This window comes from Salmo trutta, chromosome 6 (assembly GCF_901001165.1).
Source record: "Salmo trutta chromosome 6, fSalTru1.1, whole genome shotgun sequence".
Taxonomy (NCBI): domain Eukaryota; kingdom Metazoa; phylum Chordata; class Actinopteri; order Salmoniformes; family Salmonidae; genus Salmo; species Salmo trutta.
In genome coordinates this window covers 902,231-922,771 of record NC_042962.1, presented here as the reverse complement: position 1 = coordinate 922,771, position 20,541 = coordinate 902,231, and the positions used below count along the sequence as shown (strand labels likewise).

Sequence of the window (20,541 nt, the reverse complement as noted above, 5' to 3'; positions counted from 1 at the left end):
TCGCGAGTGTCTGCGTAGCCATGCGCTAAAATAGAACTTGGCGAATTGGTCAAGAGCCCGTAAAACGGCCGTAAAACGCCCGATATTCCCTCTTTGTTTTGCTGCTTGAACCCTAATAACAATAATGAACTGGAACACCTGGAACTTGAACCCCTAATCAAATGTTGGGAAAATGTACAGCAGCTCTCTGCCTAGGCGACCTCACAGCGCCATGGCAAAAATGGCAAACGGTATAGAATAGCAGCACATTAGCTCTAAAAATAGCAACATTTTCTCTCAGCCTCAATAATGTGTAAAATAGCATGGGATTAGCTATATAAAAAATAAAAAACAGCCATGGGGAAGATTTTAACAAAAAAATGAAATGAATTTTTTTTTTAAATTATTTTGGTTGGGGCGGGGGAGGAGGTTGCTCGAACCTAGCAGAGACCCACTGAATACTTTACCTCATCTCATCCCTGAATACTCTACAGTGGCTTCCTCATCTCATCCCTGAATACTCTACAGTGGCTTCCTCATCTCATCCCTACTCATCGCTCATCTGAACATCAATGGAGAGTTGAAAGCAATATGGTGGATGGACAACTACCAGGTCTCTACTTTCACCTGTCACATCATTGCATATCTGAAGCAAAGGAGTTTAGATGAGGAAGGAGGAAGGGAAGGAGTGGAGAGGGGGACTGTTGAAGGAGTTTAGAGGAAGGAAGGAAGGTAGGTATAAGGAGTGGTGAGGAGGAAGGTGGAAGGGAAGGAGTGGAGAGGAGGAAGAGGGAAGGGGGGGAGTGGAGAGGAGGAAGGAGGAAGGGAAGGAGTGGAGAGGAGGAATGTAGAAGAAGTTTAGAGCAGGAAGGAAGGAGTGGAGAGGAGAGGGGGAAGGGAAGGAGTGGAGTGGAGAGGAGGAAGGAAAGGAGTGGAGAGGAGGAAGGAGGAAGGGAAGGAGTGGAGTGGAGAGGAGGAAGGAGGAAGGGAAGGAGTGGAGAGGAGGAAGGAGGAAGGGAAGGAGTGGAGAGGAGGAAGGGGGAAGGGAAGGAGTGGAGAGGAGGAAGGAAAGGAGTGGAGAGAAGGAAGGTGGAAGGGAAGGAGTGGAGAGGAGGAAGGAGGAATGGAAGGAGTGAAGGAGTGGAGAGGAGAGGGGGAAGGGTAGGAGTAGAGAGGAGCCCCACATGACTCAGGAAGACCTGATCTCCCATGAGGCAGTGTCAGCTGTCCGAGGGGGAGGGGGACGGCGGGTGGTGATGAGGGGTCTATTACCTTTCACATGTTCCAGAATGGATTCCACAGAGTGCCCCACACTGAGAACAAGCCTATATATAACCTACCAGTTGCAGCAGGAGTTAAAGGGTCGGGACAGCTGAGGGAGAGAGACCAGCCGCCCCGGAGTACACTCCTTATGGTTCAAAACACAAAGACCGAGCCTCCTTATACCACAAAGACCGAAGCCTTACCTCCTCTTTCCAGGCTGGGCAGTGAAGAGAGCCTGAGCTCGGAGCTCTGCTGTGTGGTCAGGAGACAGACAGGACAGACACCAAGGACCAAGACGCCCTAGGCCTCTTGTTCCCTGCTTATCGACTGGGAGTTGTCCCCCTGGACCGAGGCATCATGGCTCTGTCTATCGATCCAACCGAGGAACCCAGGATGTACCAGCAGACCCTGTTGCAGGACGGACTCTACGATCTACTGGAGAATGACAAGCTGGTGGACTGTGTCCTAAAGATCAAGGGCAAGGAGTTCCCCTGCCACCGTCTGGTGTTGTGTGCCTGCTCGTCCTTCTTCAGGGCTCTGTTCCTGTCAGATCTGGAAGAGGAGAAGAAGAGAGAGGTGGTGTTGGAGGATGTAGAGCCGGGAGTCATGGGTCTGATTCTGAAGTACCTCTATACCTCCACCATTAACGTGACAGAGCAGAATGTCAAGGACATCTTCTCTGTCGCCAACATGTTCCAGATCCCCTCGATTTTCACAGTGTGTGTCTCCTTCCTCCAGAAGAAACTCAGTCTCAGTAACTGTCTGGCTATATTCCGACTGGGCCTGATGCTGGACTGTCCTCGCCTCGCTGTCTCCGCTCGCAACTACGCCTGCGAACGCTTCCAGCTCATCGCCCGTGACGATGACTTCCTGACGCTGGGGCCCAGCGAGCTGGCAGCCATCTTGACAGCGGACACACTGAATGTGGAAACGGAGGAAGAGGTGTTTGAGGCCGTGGAGAAGTGGGTCGGTCAAGATGTGGAGAACAGGCTGAAGGAACTACCCGGACTGATGGACTGTGTCAGACTCAGACTGGTCCACAAGGACTACTTTACTGAGATGGTGAGCAGTATGGTCTAGTGTTAAATCCCTCTGTCGCACCAGGTGGAGAAGCAGGTGATTGTTGTATTAAAACACCCTGTCCCACCAGGTGGAGAAGCAGGTGATTGTTGTATTAAAACACCCTGTCCCACCAGGTGGAGAAGCAGGTGATTGTTGTATTAAATCTCCCTGTCCCACCAGGTAGAGAAGCAGGTGATTGTTGTATTAAATCTCCCTGTCCCACCAGGTGGAGAAGCAGGTGATTGTTGTATTAAATCTCCCTGTCCCACCAGGTGGAGAAGCAGGTGATTCTGATAAATCTCCCTGTCCCACCAGGTGGAGAAGCAGGTGATTGTTGTATTAAATCGCCCTGTCCCACCAGGTGGAGAAGCAGGTGATTGTTGTATTAAATCTCCCTGTCGCACCAGGTGGAGAAGCAGGTGATTCTGATAAATCTCCCTGTCCCACCAGGTGGAGAAGCAGGTAATTGTTGTATTAAATCTCCCTGTCCCACCAGGTGGAGAAGCAGGTGATTCTGATAAATCTCCCTGTCCCACCAGGTGGAGAAGCAGGTGATTGTTGTATTAAATCACCCTGTCCCACCAGGTGGAGAAGCAGGTGATTCTGATAAATCTCCCTGTCCCACCAGGTGGAGAAGCAGGTGTTGTTGTATTAAATCTCCCTGTCCCACCAGGTGGAGAAGCAGGTGATTGTTGTATTAAATCTCCCTGTCCCACCAGGTGGAGAAGCAGGTGATTGTTGTATTAAATCTCCCTGTCCCACCAGGTGGAGAAGCAGGTGATTGTTGTATTAAATCATCCTGTCCCACCAGGTGAAGAAGCAGGTGATTGTTGTATTAAATCTCCCTGTCGCACCAGGTGGAGAAGCAGGTGATTCTGATAAATCCCCCTGTCCCACCAGGTGGAGAAGCAGGTGATTCTGATACATCTCCATGTCCCACCAGGTGGAGAAGCAGGTGATTGTTGTATTAAATCTCACTGTCCCACCAGGTGGAGAAGCAGGTGATTGTTGTATTAAATCTTCCTGTCCCACCAGGTGTGTATTAAATCTCCCTGTCCCACCAGGTGAAGAAGCAGGTGATTGTTGTATTAAATCTCCCTGTCCCACCAGGTGGAGAAGCAGGTGATTGTTGTATTAAATCTCCCTGTCCCACCAGGTGAAGAAGCAGGTGATTGTTGTATTAAATCTCCCTGTCGCACCAGGTGGAGAAGCAGGTGATTCTGATAAATCTCCCTGTCCCACCAGGTGGAGAAGCAGGTGATTCTGATACATCTCCATGTCCCACCAGGTGGAGAAGCAGGTGATTGTTGTATTAAATCTCCCTGTCCCACCAGGTGGAGAAGCAGGTGATTGTTGTATTAAATCTTCCTGTCCCACCAGGTGTGTATTAAATCTCCCTGTCCCACCAGGTGAAGAAGCAGGTGATTGTTGTATTAAATCTCCCTGTCCCACCAGGTGGAGAAGCAGGTGATTCTGATAAATCTCCCTGTCCCACCAGGTGGAGAAGCAGGTGATTCTGATACATCTCCATGTCCCACCAGGTGGAGAAGCAGGTGATTGTTGTAGTAAATCTCCCTGTCCCACCAGGTGGAGAAGCAGGTGATTGTTGTATTAAATCTTCCTGTCCCACCAGGTGTGTATTAAATCTCCCTGTCCCACCAGGTGAAGAAGCAGGTGATTGTTGTATTAAATCTCCCTGTCCCACCAGGTGGAGAAGCATGAGTGGATCTGCTCCAACCCTGAAATGGAGAAGAGGCTTCAAATGGTCAGAGACGCTCGTGCTGGAAAACTGCCCGACCTCCCGCCTCAGAAGAAAACAAAGAAGAAGACAGAAGAAAATAAGACAGAGCAGAAGGGAGAAGAGGAGAAGGAGGGAGAGGAAGAGGAGGAGGAGGAGGAGGAGGCTCTACTCCCGGGGATCTTGAATGATCAACTGCGTTTTGGGATGTTCCTGAGGGATCTGGTGTTCATGGTGAGTGACACGGGGGCGGTGGCATACGACCCCACGGGGAACGACTGTTACGTTGCCTCGCTCTCCACTCAGATCCCCAAGAACCACGCCTCCCTTGTCACCAAAGAGAACCAGATCTTTGTTGCTGGGGGACTGTTCTACAATGAGCTGAACAAGGAGGATCCTCTCAGCTCTTACTTCTTACAGGTAGGATATTATAATTATTATATAACTGTTATTAATACAGGTAGGATGTTATTATCATGATATCATTATTATTATTCAGGTAGGATGTTGTAATTATTATATAACTGTTATTAATACAGGTAGGATATTATAATTATTATATAACTGTTATTAATACAGGTAGGATTTTATTATCATGATATTATCATTATTATTCAGGTAGGATGTTATAATTATTATATAACTGTTATTAATACAGGTAGGATGTTATAATTATTATATAACTGTTATTAATACAGGTAGGATTTTATTACCATGATATCATTATTAATACAGGTAGGATGTTATAATTATTATATAACTGTTATTAATACAGGTAGGATGTTATAATTATTATATAACTGTTATTAATACAGGTAGGATGTTATAATTATTATATAACTGTTGTTAATACAGGTAGGATGTTATTACCATGATATCATTATTAATACAGGTAGGATGTTGTAATTATTATATAACTGTTATCAATACAGGTAGAATGTTATTATCATGATATTATCATTATATTCAGGTAGGATGTTGTAATTATTATATAACTGTTATTAATACAGGTAGCATGTTATAATTATTATATAACTGTTATTAATACAGGTAGGATGTTATTATCATGATATCATTATTATTATTCAGGTAGGATGTTGTAATTATTATATAACTGTTATTAATACAGGTAGGATATTATAATTATTATATAACTGTTATTAATACAGGTAGGATATTATAATTATTATATAACTGTTATTAATACAGGTAGGATATTATAATTATTATATAACTGTTATTAATACAGGTAGGATATTATAATTATTATATAACTGTTATTAATACAGGTAGGATGTTATTATCATGATATCATTATTATTATTCAGGTAGGATGTTGTAATTATTATATAACTGTTATTAATACAGGTAGGATGTTATTATCATGATATCATTATTATTATTCAGGTAGGATGTTGTAATTATTATATAACTGTTATTAATACAGGTAGGATATTAGAATTATTATATAACTGTTATTAATACAGGTAGGATTTTATTATCATGATATTATCATTATTATTCAGGTAGGATGTTATAATTATTATATAACTGTTATTAATACAGGTAGGATGTTATAATTATTATATAACTTTTATTAATACAGGTAGGATGTTATAATTATTATATAACTGTTATTAATACAGGTAGGATTTTATTACCATGATATCATTATTAATACAGGTAGGATGTTATAATTATTATATAACTGTTATTAATACAGGTAGGATGTTATAATTATTATATAACTGTTATTAATACAGGTAGGATGTTATAATTATTATATAACTGTTGTTAATACAGGTAGGATGTTATTACCATGATATCATTATTAATACAGGTAGGATGTTGTAATTATTATATAACTGTTATCAATACAGGTAGAATGTTATTATCATGATATTATCATTATATTCAGGTAGGATGTTGTAATTATTATATAACTGTTATTAATACAGGTAGGATGTTATTATCATTATATTATCAAATTTTACTTGGATAATTCCTTTGGACCTGCATTGAGGAGAGGTATCTTCTGCATGGTCACCAAGTCATTGAGTAGAGGTATCTTCTGCATGGTCACCAAGTCATTAGAGGTATCTTCTGCATGATCACCAAGTCATTGAGTAGAGGTATCTTCTGCATGGTCACCAAGTCATTGAGTAGAGGTATCTTCTGCATGGTCACCAAGTCATTGAGGAGAGGTATCTTCTGCATGGTCACCAAGTCATTGAGTAGAGGTATCTTCTTCATGGTCACCAAGTCATTGAGGAGAGGTATCTTCTGCATGGTCACCAAGTCATTGAGTAGAGGTATCTTCTGCATGATCACCAAGTCATTGAGTAGATGTATCTTCTGCATGGTCACCAAGTCATTGAGGAGAGGTATCTTCTGCATGGTCACTAAGTCCTTGAGTAGATGTATCTTCTGCATGATCACCAAGTCATTGAGTAGAGGTATCTGCTGCATGGTCACCAAGTCATTGAGTAGAGGTATCTTCTGCATGATCACCAAGTCATTGAGTAGAGGTATCTTCTGCATGGTCACCAAGTCATTGAGGAGAGGTATATTCTGCATGGTCACCAAGTCATTGAGGAGAGGTATCTTCTGCATGGTCACCAAGTCATTGAGGAGAGGTATCTTCTGCATGGTCACCAAGTCATTGAGGAGACGTATCTTCTGCATGGTCACCAAGTCATTGAGTAGAGGTATCTTCTGCATGGTCACCAAGTCATTGATGAGAGGTATCTTCTGCATGGTCACTAAGTCAACACACCAGTAGGCCTAGTTACACCATTCTCTCTCGCTCTCTGGGATCCTATTGAAGCTGTCATAGAGTAGGGGAGACCTTCCTCCCTTCTATAGATGTTATAATGTGGCTGTTTCCATTACAGAGATGCTGGCTGGCTGGTTGTCTGGCTGTCTGTCTGGCTGTCCATAGATCTGTCTGTCTGGCTGTCTGTCTGTCTGGCTGGCTGTCTGTCTGGCTGTCCATAGACCTGTCTGTCTGTCTGTCTGTCTGTCCATAGACCTGTCTGTCTGTCTGTCTGTCTGTCTGTCTGTCTGTCTGTCTGTCTGTCTGTCTGTCTGTCTGGCTGTCCATAGACCTGTCTGTCTGTCTGTCTGTCTGTCTGTCTGTCTGTCTGTCTGTCTGTCTGTCCATAGACCTGTCTGTCTGTCTGTCTGTCTGTAAGTCTGTCTGTCTGTCTGTCTGTCTGTTTGTCTGGCTGGCTGGCTGTCTGTCCATAGACCTGTCTGTCTGTCTGTCTGTCTGTCTGTCTGTCTGTCTGTCTGTCTGTCTGTCTGTCTGTCTGTCTGTCTGTCTGTCCGTCCGTCTATCTGTCTGTCTGTCTGGCTGGCTGTCCATAGACCTGTCTGTCTGTAAGTCTGTCTGTCTGTCTGTCTGTCTGTCTGTCTGTCTGTCTGGCTGGCTGGCTGGCTGGCTGTCCATAGACCTGTCTGTCTGTCTGTCTGTCTGTCTGTCTGTCTGTCTGTCTGTCTGTCTGTCTGGCTGGCTGGCTGGCTGGCTGGCTGGCTGGCTGGCTGGCTGGCTGGCTGTCCATAGACCTGTCTGTCTGTCTGTCTGTCTGTCTGTCTGTCTGTCTGTCTGTCTGTCTGTCTGTCTGTCTGTCTGTTTGGCTGGCTGGCTGGCTGGCTGGCTGGCTGGCTAGCTGGCTGGCTGGCTGGCTGGCTGTCCATAGACCTGTCTGTCTGTCTGTCTGTCTGTCTGTCTGTCTGGCTGGCTGGCTGGCTGGCTGGCTGGCTGGGTGTCCATAGACCTGTCTGTCTGTCCTGTCAATATCTCAGCATGTAGGCAGCTGCCCAGTCTGTCTGTCCTGTTAATATCTCAGCATGTAGGTAGCTCTCCTGTCTCTGACCTCTGACATCTGTGACCTCCCAGTACGACCCAGTGAGTGCTGATTGGCTGGGCATGCCCCCCATCCCGTCGCCCCGTTTCCTGTTCGGCCTGGCTGAGGCGGAGAACAGCATCTTCATGGTGGGAGGGAAGGAGCTGAAGGAGCAGGAGTCCAGTACTCTGGACTCAGTTCTGGTCTATGACAGACAGTAAGATACCTACCCTACCCTACCCCTAACCCTAACCCCTAACCCCTAACCCCTAACCCTAACCCCTAACCCTAACCCCAAACCCTAACTCTAACCCACTGGACTCAGTGCTGGTCTATGACAGACAGAAAGATACCTAACCCTAACCCCTAACCTTAACCCTTAACCCCTAACCCCTAACCCTAACTCTAACCCACTGGACTCAGTGCTGGTCTATGACAGACAGAAAGATACCGAACCCTAACCCCTAACCTTAACCCTTAACCCCTAACCTTAACCCTAACCCCTAACCCTCTGGACTCAGTGCTGGTCTGTTACCTAACCCTAACCCCTAACCTTAACCCCTAACCTTAACCCCTAATCCTCTGGACTCAGTGCTGGTCTATGACAGAGAGTAAGTTACTGTCTATGTGACAGCACCAGTAAATACATCCAGTAACGTCCTGTCTATGCGACCTGAATGCTCTAGTTGGCTGGCCCTTGCTTCATATTCGTCGCCAAACTCACTGTCTCCAGGTCATCTATAAGTCTTTGAGAGTTAAAGCCCCGCCTTATCTCAGCTCACCGGTCACTATAGCAACACCCACCCGTAGCACGCGCTCCAGCAGGTATATTTCACTGGTCATCCCCAAAGCCAATTCCTCCTTTGGCCGCCTTTCCTTCCAGTTCTCTGCTGCCAATGACTGGAACGAATTGCAAAAATCAATGAAGCTGGAGACTCATATCTCCTTCACTAACTTTAAGCATCAGCTGTCAGAGCAGCTCACAGATCACTGTACCTGTACATAGCCCATCTGTAAATAGCCCATCCAACTACCTCATCCCCATATTGTTATTTATTTTTGCTCTTTTGCACCCCAGTATCTCTACTTGCACATTCATCTTCTGCATGTCTATCACTCCAGCGTTTAATTGTTAAATTGTAATAACTTCGCCACTAAGGCTTATTTATTGCCTTACCTCCCTAATCTTACCTCATTTGCACACACTGTACAGTGAGGGAAAAAAGTATTTGATCCCCTGCTGATTTTGTACGTTTGCCCACTGACAAAGAAATGATCAGTCTATAATTTTAATGGTAGGTTTATTTGAACAGTGAGAGACACAATAACAACAAAAAAATCCAGAAAAACGCATGTCAAAAATGTTCTAAAATGATTTGCATTTTAATGAGGGAAATAAGTATTTCACCCCTCTGCAAAACATGACTTAGTACTTGGTGGCAAAACCCTTGTTGGCAATCACAGAGGTCAGACGTTTCTTGTAGTTGGCCACCAGGTTTGCACACATCTCAGGTGGGATTTTGTCCCACTCCTCTTTGCAGATCTTCTCCAAGTCATTAAGGTTTCGAGGCTGACGTTTAGCAAATCGAACCTTCAGCTCCCTCCACAGATTTTCTATGGGATTAAGGTCTGGAGACTGGCTAGGCCCCTCCAGGACCTTAATGTGCTTCTTCTTGAGCCACTCCTTTGTTGCCTTGGCCGTGTGTTTTGGGTCATTGTCATGCTGGAATACCCATTTTCAATGCCCTGGCTGAGGGAAGGAGGTTCTCACCCAAGATTTGACGGTACATGGCCCCGTCCATCGTCCCTTTGATGCGGTGAAGTTGTCTTGTCCCCTTAGCAGAAAAACACCCCCAAAGCATAATGTTTCCACCTCCATGTTTGACGGTGGGGATGGTGTTCTTGGGGTCATAGGCAGCATTCCTCCTCCTCCAAACACGGCGAGTTGAGTTGATGCCAAAGAGCTCCATTTTGGTCTTATCTGACCACAACACTTCACCCAGTTGTCCTCTGAATCATTCTGATGTTCATTGGCAAACTTCAGATGGGCATGTATATGTGCTTTCTTGAGCAGGGGGACCTTGCGGGCGCTGCAGGATTTCAGTCCTTCACGGCGTAGTGTATTACCAATTGTCTTCTTGGTGACTATGGTCCCAGCTGCCTTGAGATCATTGACATGATCCTCCCGTGTAGTTCTGGGCTGATTCCTCACCATTCTCATGATCATTGCAACCCCACGAGGTGAGATCTTGCATGGAGCCCCAGGCCGAGGGAGATTGACAGTTCTTTTGTGTTTCTAACATTTGCGAATAATCACACCAACTGTTGTCACCTTCTCACCAAGCTACTTGGCGATGGACTTGTAGCCCATTCCAGCCTTGTGTAGGTCTACAATCTTGTCCCTGATATCCTTGGAGAGCTCTTTGGTCTTGGACATGGTGGAGAGTTTGGAATCTGATTGATTGATTGCTTCTGTGGACAGGTGTCTTTTATACAGGTAACAAGCTGAGATTAGGAGCACTCCCTTTAAAAGTGGGCTCCTAATCTCAGCTCGTTACCTGTATAAAAGACACCTGGGAGCCAGAAATCTTTCTGATTGAGAGGGGATCAAATACTTATTTCCCTCATTGAAATGCAAATCACTTTATAACATTTTTCACGTGTTTTTCTGGATTTTTTGTTGTTATTCTGTCTCTCACTTTTCAAATAAACCTACTATTAAAATTATAGACTGATCATTTCTTTGTCAGTGGGCAAACGTACAAAATCAGCAGGGGATCAAATACTTTTTTCCCTCACTGTATATAGACTTTTCTATTGTGTTATTGACTGCATTTACATTTACATTTAAGTCATTTAGCAGACGCTCTTATCCAGAGCGACTTACAAATTGGTGCATTCACCTTATGCTATCCAGTGGAACAACCACTTTACAATAGAGCATCTAAATCTTTTAGGGGGGGTTAGAAGGATTACTTTATCCTATCCCAGGTATTCCTTAAAGAGGTGGGGTTTCAGGTGTCTCCGGAAGGTGGTGATTGACTCCGCTGTCCTGGCGTCGTGAGGAAGCTTGTTCCACCATTGGGGTGCCAGAGCAGCGAACAGTTTTGACTGGGCTGAGCAGGAACTGTGCTTCCTCAGAGGTAGGGAGGCGAGCAGGCCAGAGGTGGATGAACGCAGTGCCCTTGTTTGGGTGTAGGGCCTGATCAGAGCCTGAAGGTACGGAGGTGCCGTTCCCCTCACAGCTCCGTAGGCAAGCACCATGGACTTGTAGCGGATGCGAGCTTCAACTGGAAGCCAGTGGAGAGAGCGGAGGAGCAGGGTGACGTGAGAGAACTTGGGAAGGTTGAACACCAGACGGGCTGCGGCGTTCTGGATGAGTTGTAGGGGTTTAATGGCACAGGCAGGGAGCCCAGCCAACAGCGAGTTGCAGTAATCCAGACGGGAGATGACAAGTGCCTGGACTAGGACCTGCGCCGCTTCCTGTGTGAGGCAGGGTCGTACTCTGCGAATGTTGTAGAGCATGAACCTACAGGATCGGGTCACCGCCTTGATGTTAGTGGAGAACGACAGGGTGTTGTCCAGGGTCACGCCAAGGTTCTTAGCACTCTGGGAGGAGGACACAAGGGAGTTGTCAACCGTGATGGTGAGATCATGGAACGGGCAGTCCTTCCCCGGGAGGAGAAGCAGCTCCGTCTTGCCGAGGTTCAGCTTGAGGTGGTGAGCCGTCATCCACACTGATATGTCTGCCAGACATGCAGAGATGCGATTCGCCACCTGGTTATCAGAAGGGGGAAAGGAGAAGATTAATTGTGTGTCGTCTGCATAGCAATGATAGGAGAGACCATGTGAGGATATGACAGAGCCAAGTGACTTGGTGTATAGTGAGAATAGGAGAGGGCCTAGAACAGAGCCCTGGGGGACACCAGTGGTGAGAGCACGTGGTGCGGAGACAGATTCTCGCCACGCCACCTGGTAGGAGCGACCTGTCAGGTAGGACGCAATCCAAGCGTGGGCCGCGCCGGAGATGCCCAGCTCGGAGAGGGTGGAGAGGAGGATCTGATGGTTCACAGTATCAAAGGCAGCAGATAGGTCTAGAAGGATGAGAGCAGAGGAGAGAGAGTTAGCTTTAGCAGTGCGGAGAGCCTCCGTGACACAGAGAAGAGCAGTCTCAGTTGAATGCCCAGTCTTGAAACCTGACTGATTAGGATCAAGAAGGTCATTCTGAGAGAGATAGCAGGAGAGCTGGCCAAGGACGGCACGTTCAAGAGTTTTGGAGAGAAAAGAAAGAAGGGATACTGGTCTGTAGTTGTTGACATCGGAGGGATCGAGTGTAGGTTTTTTCAGAAGGGGTGCAACTCTCGCTCTCTTGAAGACGGAAGGGACGTAGCCAGCGGTCAAGGATGAGTTGATGAGCGAGGTGAGGTAGGGGAGAAGGTCTCCGGAAATGGTCTGGAGAAGAGAGGAGGGGATAGGGTCAAGTGGGCAGGTTGTTGGGCGGCCGGCCGTCACAAGACGCGAGATTTCATCTGGAGAGAGAGGGGAGAAAGAGGTCAAAGCACAGGGTAGGGCAGTGTGAGCAGGACCAGCGGTGTCGTTTGACTTAGCAAACGAGGATCGGATGTCATCAACCTTCTTTTCAAAATGGTTGACGAAGTCATCCGCAGAGAGGGAGGAGGGGGGGAGGGGGAGGAGGATTCAGGAGGGAGGAGAAGGTAGCAAAGAGCTTCCTAGGGTTAGAGGCAGATGCTTGGAATTTAGAGTGGTAGAAAGTGGCTTTAGCAGCAGAGACAGAAGAGGAAAATGTAGAGAGGAGGGAGTGAAAGGATGCCAGGTCCGCAGGGAGGCGAGTTTTCCTCCATTTCCGCTCGGCTGCCCGGAGCCCTGTTCTGTGAGCTCGCAGTGAGTCGTCGAGCCACGGAGCAGGAGGGGAGGACCGAGCCGGCCTGGAGGATAGGGGACAGAGAAAATCAAAGGATGCAGAAAGGGAGGAGAGGAGGGTTGAGGAGGCAGAATCAGGAGATAGGTTGGAGAAGGTTTGAGCAGAGGGAAGAGATGATAGGATGGAAGAGGAGAGAGTAGCGGGAGAGAGAGAGCGAAGGTTGGGACGGCGCAATACCATCCGAGTAGGGGCAGAGTGAGAAGTGTTGGATGAGAGCGAGAGGGAAAAGGATACAAGGTAGTGGTCGGAGACTTGGAGGGGAGTTGCAATGAGATTAGTGGAAGAACAGCATCTAGTAAAGATGAGGTCAAGCGTATTGTCTGCCTTGTGAGTAGGGGGGGAAGGTGAGAGGGTGAGGTCAAAAGAGGAGAGGAGTGGAAAGAAGGAGGCAGAGAGGAATGAGTCAAAGGTAGACGTGGGGAGGTTAAAGTCACCCAGAACTGTGAGAGGTGAGCCATCCTCAGGAAAGGAACTTATCAAGGCGTCAAGCTCATTGATGAACTCTCCAAGGGAACCTGGAGGGCGATAAATGATAAGGATGTTAAGCTTGAAAGGGCTGGTAACTGTGACAGCATGGAATTCAAATGAGGAGATAGACAGATGGGTCAGGGGAGAAAGGGAGAATGTCCACTTGGGAGAGATGAGGATTCCAGTGCCACCACCCCGCTGGCTCAATGCTCTAGGGGTATGCGAGAACACGTGGGCAGACGAGGAGAGAGCAGTAGGAGTAGCAGTGTTATCTGTGGTAATCCATGTTTCCGTCAGCGCCAGGAAGTCTAGGGACTGGAGGGTAGCATAGGCTGAGATGAACTCAGCCTTGTTGGCCGCAGACCGGCAGTTCCAGAGGCTGCCGGAGACCTGGAACTCCACGTGGGTCGTGCGCGCTGGGACCACCAGGTTAGAGTGGCAGCGGCCACGCGGTGTGAAGCGTTTGTATGACCTGTGCAGAGGGGAGAGAACAGGGATAGACAGACACATAGTTGACAAGTTACAGAAGAGGCTACGCTAATGCAAAGGAGATTGGAATGACAAGTGGACTACACGTCTCGAATGTTCAGAAAGTTAAGCTTACGTTGCGAAAATCTTATTGACTAAAATGACGAAAATGATACAGTACTGCTGGCTGGTGGAGTAGGCTAGCTAGCAGTGGCTGCGTTGTTGACTTTGTTTGAACGTGTAGCTGGCTAGGTAACCTCGATAGTTTCAGTACTACACCTTGTCATGATACAAAAGCAACTTTGTAGCTAGCTAACATAACACTAATCAAGACGTTCCTTTGTAATGTATTTAGTTTCTACAATGCTGCTCGTCGGTAATAGTTGGCTAGGTATGGAACAATGGCGTTGCGGGGGACGGAAATAGCTAGCTAGCTAACCTCGATAATTACTAAACTACACAATTATCAAGCTATGACAAAGACAACTATGTAGCTAGCTAGCTAACACTGCACTAGTCAAATCGTTCCGTTGTAATGTATTAGTATCTACAGCGCTGCTAGTCGGTAACGGTTGGCTAGCTAGCAAACCCACTAGCTAGCAGTGGGTTTGATGACTAGGTGTGTTGACTAAGTCTGGAGTCTGGACAAGGCGTCGCATCGCGGCTGGCTAGCTAACCTCGATAATTACTCTAAACTACACAATTATCTTAGATACAAAGACAGCAAAGACAACTATGTAGCTAGCTAACTAACACTAACACTACACTAATCAAGTCATTCCATTGTAATGTAATAGTTTCTACAGTGCTGCTAGTCAGTAGAGGTTGGCTAGCTAGCAGTGTTGACTACGTTAGGAGGACGAAAAAATAGCTAGCCTCGATAATTACTCTAATTACTCTAAACTACACAATTATCTTTGATAGCTAAGAAAAATTGCTCAGATCAAACAAGCCAAACCGTTGTAATGTAAAGAAGTGTAATATTACCTGTGGAGCGAAGCGAAGTGCGACTGCTCGCTCCGGACCGGAAGCTGGGACTATATATTTGGTTTACCCCATGTGTAACTCTGTGTTGTTTTTTGTGTCGCACTGCTTTGCTTTATCTTGGCCAGGTCACAGTTGTAAATGAGAACTTGTTCTCAACTGGCCTACCTGGTTAAATAAAGGCGAAATAAAATTAATAAATAAAAAACCGAGATATGAATCACAACACAGTGGAAGAGTCATTCAACCTGCTGCCTCAGAGGAGTGATGTAATAAGGGCGTTGTGAAAGCTAGGTTTAGAATGTAGTCTGAGCCAGCACTCTGAACTCTCTGTGTTTATCCTCCTCAGGTCTTTTAAATGGGGCGAGTCTGACCCCATACCGTACCCCGTCTACGGCCACGCAACTGTGTCTCACAACGGACTTATCTACGTGATCGGAGGAAAGTCGGATAACAAGTGAGTTATTAACGTGATACTGCGTTCTCTTCCACACTGTTGGTGTATATCTCAGTCACGGTGTAGAGCTCAGTCACGGTGTAGAGCTCAGTCACGGTGTAGAGCTCAGTCACGGGGTACAGCTCAGTCACGGTGTAGAGCTCAGTCACGGGGTACAGCTCAGTCACGGTGTAGAGCTCAGTCACGGTGTAGAGCTCAGTCACGGGGTACAGCTCAGTCACGGTGTAGAGCTCAGTCACGGGGTACAGCTCAGTCACGGGGTACAGCTCAGTCACGGTGTAGAGCTCAGTCACGGGGTACAGCTAAGTCACGGGGTACAGCTCAGTCACGGTGTAGAGCTCAGTCACGGTGTAGAGCTCAGTCACGGTGTAGAGCTCAGTCACAGTGTAGAGCTCAGTCACGGGGTAGAGCTCAGTCACGGTGTAGAGCTCAGTCACGGTGTAGAGCTCAGTCACGGTGTAGAGCTCAGTCACAGTGCAGAGCTCAGTCACGGTGTAGAGCTCAGACACAGTGTAAAGCTCAGTCACGGTGTAGAGCTCAGTCACGGTGTAGAGCTCAGTCACAGTGTAGAGCTCAGTCACGGTGTAGAGCTCAGTCACAGTGCAGAGCTCAGTCACGGTGTAGAGCTCAGTCACGGTGTAGAGCTCAGTCACGGTGTAGAGCTCAGTCACAGTGTAGAGCTCAGTCACGGTGTAGAGCTCAGTCACGGTGTAGAGCTCAGTCACGGTGTACAGCTCAGTGACGGTGTAGAGCTCAGTCACAGTGTACAGCTCAGTCACGGTGTAGAGCTCAGTCACAGTGTAGAGCTCAGTCACGGGGTACAGCTCAGTCACGGTGTAGAGCTCAGTCACGGGGTACAGCTCAGTCACGGTGTAGAGCTCAGTCACGGTGTAGAGCTCAGTCACAGGGTACAGCTCAGTTAGGACAGTATGATCAATCAACAACAACTACTACTATTACTACTGCTGCTACTACTAGGACGTGTGTCTGTCCTGTAGGAAGGTGATGAAGAGGATGTGTGTCTGTCCTGTAGGAAGGTGATGAAGAGGATGTGTGTCTGTCCTGTAGGAAGGTGATGAAGAGGATGTGTGTCTGTCCTGTAGGAAGGTGATGAAGAGGATGTGTGTCTGCCTGTAGGAAGGTGATGAAGAGGATGTGTGTCTGTCCTGTAGGAAGGTGATGAAGAGGATGTGTGTCTGTCCTGTAGGAAGGTGATGAAGAGGATGTGTGTCTGTCCTATAGGAAGGTGATGAAGAGGATGTGTGTGTACTATGCTCAGCGGTTTGAGTGGAAGGAGCTGGCTCCGATGCAGCTGGCCCGCTCTCTGTTTGGAGCCACCATCCATAAAGACAAGATCTATGTAGCAGCAGGCGTCACAGACACCGGCCTGACAGACACCATGGAGGTTTACGACATCAATACCAACAAGTTAGTAGCAGGCCTGCAGCCTCAAAGTGTGTGTGTGTGTGTGTGTGTGTGTGTGTGTGTGTGTGTGTGTGTGTGTGCCAGACTTCATGGAGGTCTACAACATTAACACCAACAAGACAGATTTCACATTACCGGAAAGTGCTACGAAGTCAGATTTCACTGTGCTGCCAACATATTCTCTCTGGGAGCTGATGATGATGATTGAAGACAACCATGAACAGGGCCTGATTTACCTTTAAACCCCATAATCCATGTCTCCAGGTGGTCAGACTTTGTGGAGTTCCCTCAGGGTCGTAGCTCGCTCAGTCTGGCGTCGGTGGCCGGGGGTCTCTATGCTGTTGGAGGCTTCGCCATGATGCCCAGCGAGGACAAGGAGGAACTCCTCCCCAAGGAAATGAATGACATCTGGAGGTGAGGAACTCACTGACGCTGGGTTGGAGACTGGCAGGGAAGGTCAGGGCTGTGGTTGGAGGTAGGGAAGGTCAGGGCTATGGTAGGAGGCAGGGAAGATCAGGGCTATGGTTGGAGGTAGGGAAGGTCAGGGCTATGGTTGGAGGCAGGGAAGGTCAGGGCTATGGTAGGAGGCAGGGAAGATCAGGGCTATGGTTGGAGGTAGGGAAGGTCAGGGCTATGGTTGGAGGTAGGGAAGGTTAGGGCTATGGTTGGAGGCGAGGGAAGGTCAGGGCTATGGTTGGAGGCAGGGAAGGTCAGGGCTATGGTTGGAGGCAGGGAAGGTCAGGGCTATGGTTGGAGGCAGGGACGGTCAGGGCTATGGTTGGAGGCAGGGAGAGCCAGGGCTATGGTTGGAGGAGGGAAGGTCAGGGCTATGGTTGGAGGCAGGGAAGGTCAGGGCTATGGTTGGAGGCAGGGAAGGTCAGGGCTATGGTTGGAGGCAAGGGAAAGTCAGAGCTATGGTTGGAGGCAGGGAAGGTCTTGGCTATGGTTGGAGGCAGGGAAGGTCAGAGCTATGGTTGGAACCAGGGAAGGTCAGGGCTATGGTTGGACACAGCTAGGGTCAGGGCTATGGTTGGAAGGAAGGTCAGGGCTATGGTTGGAGGCAAGGGAAGGTCAGAGCTATGGTTGGAGACAGCTAGGGTCAGGGCTATGGTTGGAAGGAAGGTCAGGGCTATGGTTGAAGGCAGGGAAGGTCAGGGCTATGGTTGGAGGCAGGGAAGGTCAGGGCTATGGTTGGGAGCAGGGAGAGTGAGGACTATAGTTAAAGTCCTGATAGCAACACTGACACTGGGTCACCAATGCTCCAAATCATTACACTACAAGACCTATGGTCACTACAGACTCCTCTTCTGTCCTCTTACCTGACCCCCTGTTCTGTCCTCTAACCCGACGTCCTCTTCTGTCCTCTTACCCTACCTCCTGTTCTGTCCTCTTACCCTACCTCCTGTTCTGTCCTCTTACCTGACCCTCTGTTCTGTCCTCTTACCCAACGTCCTCTTCTGTCCTCTTACCCTGCCGCCTGTTCTGTCCTCTTACCTGACCCTCTGTTCTGTCCTCTTACCCTACCTCCTGTTCTGTCCTCTTACCCTGCCTCCTGTTCTGTCCTCTTACCCTACCTCCTGTTCTGTCCTCTTACCCTGCCTCCTGTTCTGTCCTCTTACCCTGCCTCCTGTTCTGTCCTCTTACCCTATGTCCTGTTCTGTCCTCTTACCTGACCCTCTGTTCTGTCCTCTTACCCTACCTCCTGTTCTGTCCTCTTACCCTGCCTCCTGTTCTGTCCTCTTACCCTACCTCCTGTTCTGTCCTCTTACCCTGCCTCCTGTTCTGTCCTCTTACCCTGCCTCCTGTTCTGTCCTCTTACCCTGCCCTCTGTTCTGTCCTCTTACCCTGCCTCCTGTTCTGTTCTCTTACCCTGCCTCCTGTTCTGTCCTCTTACCTGATGTCCTGTTCTGTCCTCTTACCCTACCTCCTGTTCTGTCCTCTTACCCTACGTCCTGTTCTGTCCTCTTACCCTACCTCCTCTTCTGTCCTCTGACCTGACGTCCTCTTCTGTCCTCTTACCCTACCCCCTGTTCTGTCCTCTTACCCTACTTTCTGTTCTGTCCTCTTACCCTGCCTCCTGTTCTGTCCTCTTACCCGACGTCCTGTTCTGTCCTCTTACCCTACGTCCTGTTCTGTCCTCTTACCCCACCTCCTCTTCTGTCCTCTTACCTGATGTCCTGTTTTGTCTTCTTACTGAACGTCCTGCCTGTTCTGTCCTCTTACCCTACCTCCTGTTCTGTCCTCTTACCTGACGTCCTCTTCTGTCCTCTTACCTGACGTCGTCTTCTGTCCTCTTACCTGACGTCCTCCTGTCCTCTTACCTGACGTCTTCTTCTGTCCTGTTATCTGACGTCCTGTTCTGTTCTCTTACCTGACATTCTGTTCTGTCCTCTTACCCGACGTCCTCTTCTTTCCTCTTACCTAACATCCTGTTCTGTCCTCTTACCTAACATTCTGTCCTGTCCTCTTACCCGACGTCCTCTTCTTTCCTCTTACCCGACGTCCTCTTCTTTCCTCTTACCTAACATTCTGTTCTGTCCTCTTACCTAACATCCTGTTCTGTCCTCTTACCTGACATCCTGTTCTGTCCTCTTACCTGACATCCTGTTCTGTCCTCTTACCTGACATCCTGTTCTGTCCTCTTACCCGACGTCCTCTTCTTTCCTCTTACATAACATTCTGTTCGGTCCTCTTACCTAACATCCTGTTCAGTCCTCTTACCTAACATCCTGTTCAGTCCTTTTACCTGACATTCTGTTCTGTCCTCTTACCTGACATCCTGTTCTGTCCTCTTACCTAACATCCTGTTCAGTCCTCTTACCTAACATCCTGTTCAGTCCTTTTACCTGACATTCTGTTCTGTCCTCTTACCTGACACCCTGTTCTGTCCTCTTACCTAACATCCTGTTCAGTCCTCTTACCTAACATCCTGTTCAGTCCTCTTACCTAACACCCTGTTCTGTCCTCTTACCTGACATCCTGTTCTGTCCTCTTACCTAACATCCTGTTCTGTCTTCTTACCTAACACCCTGTTCTGTCTTCTTACCTAACACCCTGTTCTGTCCTCTTACCTGACATTCTGCCCTGTCCTCTTACCTGACACCCTGTTCTGTCCTCTTACCTGACATCCTGTTCTGTCCTCTTACCTGATATCCTCTTCTTTCCTGATGTCCTGTCCTGTCCTCCTGCAGGTATGACGAGGGGGAAAGGAAGTGGGTGGGCGTTCTGAGGGAGATCCAATACGCCTCTGGGGCCACCATCTTGGGGGCACGACTCAACACGCTTCGACTCACCAAGATGTAACACTCCTCAACACGCTTCGACTCACCAAGATGTAACACTCCTCAACACCATGAGACTCACCAAGATGTAACACTCCTCAACACCATGAGACTCACCAAGATGTAACACTCCTCAACACCATGAGACTCACCAAGATGTAACACTCCTCAACACCATGAGACTCACCAAGTTGTAAAGATGTTCCATTTTTCACAGTGCCACCTGTTCCAACCCATATGACATCTGTTATTTGATCAATTCTGTTGTGTTTGACCTGGAGGGAGTTTATGGGGTCTCACGAGTGGCGCAGGCAGCAGTCTAAGGCACTGGATTTTAGTGCTTGAGGCATCACTACAGACCCGGGTTCGATCCCAAGCTGTGTTACAACTGTCCGTGACCGGGAATCCCATAGGGCGGCGCACAATTGGCCCAGCATCGTCCGGGTAAGGGGAGGGTTTGGCCGGGGGGGGGGCTTTATTTGGCTCATCACGCTCTAGCGACTCCTTGTGGCGGACCGGGCGCCGGCAGGCTGACCACGGTTATCAGTTAAACAATGTTTCCTCCCGACACATTGGTGCAGCTGGCTTCCAGGTTAAGTTTCTTAGAGGACACATGACTCAACTTT

The 20,541-nt window shown here is 48.0% G+C and overlaps 1 protein-coding gene across 1 annotated transcript; it reads left to right on the top strand.

Moving 5' to 3' along the window:
- The first annotated feature begins 1,326 nt into the window (after positions 1-1,326).
- On the top strand, positions 1,327-20,087 carry klhl40b (kelch-like family member 40b). Its single transcript, XM_029755069.1, has 7 exons — positions 1,327-2,304; positions 4,013-4,462; positions 7,944-8,107; positions 15,102-15,209; positions 16,452-16,637; positions 16,899-17,048; positions 19,826-20,087. The coding sequence occupies exons 1-7, from the start codon at positions 1,600-1,602 to the stop codon at positions 19,935-19,937; spliced, it is 1,875 nt and encodes a 624-aa protein (XP_029610929.1). The 5' UTR covers positions 1,327-1,599; the 3' UTR covers positions 19,938-20,087.
- Positions 20,088-20,541: the final 454 nt, after the last annotated feature.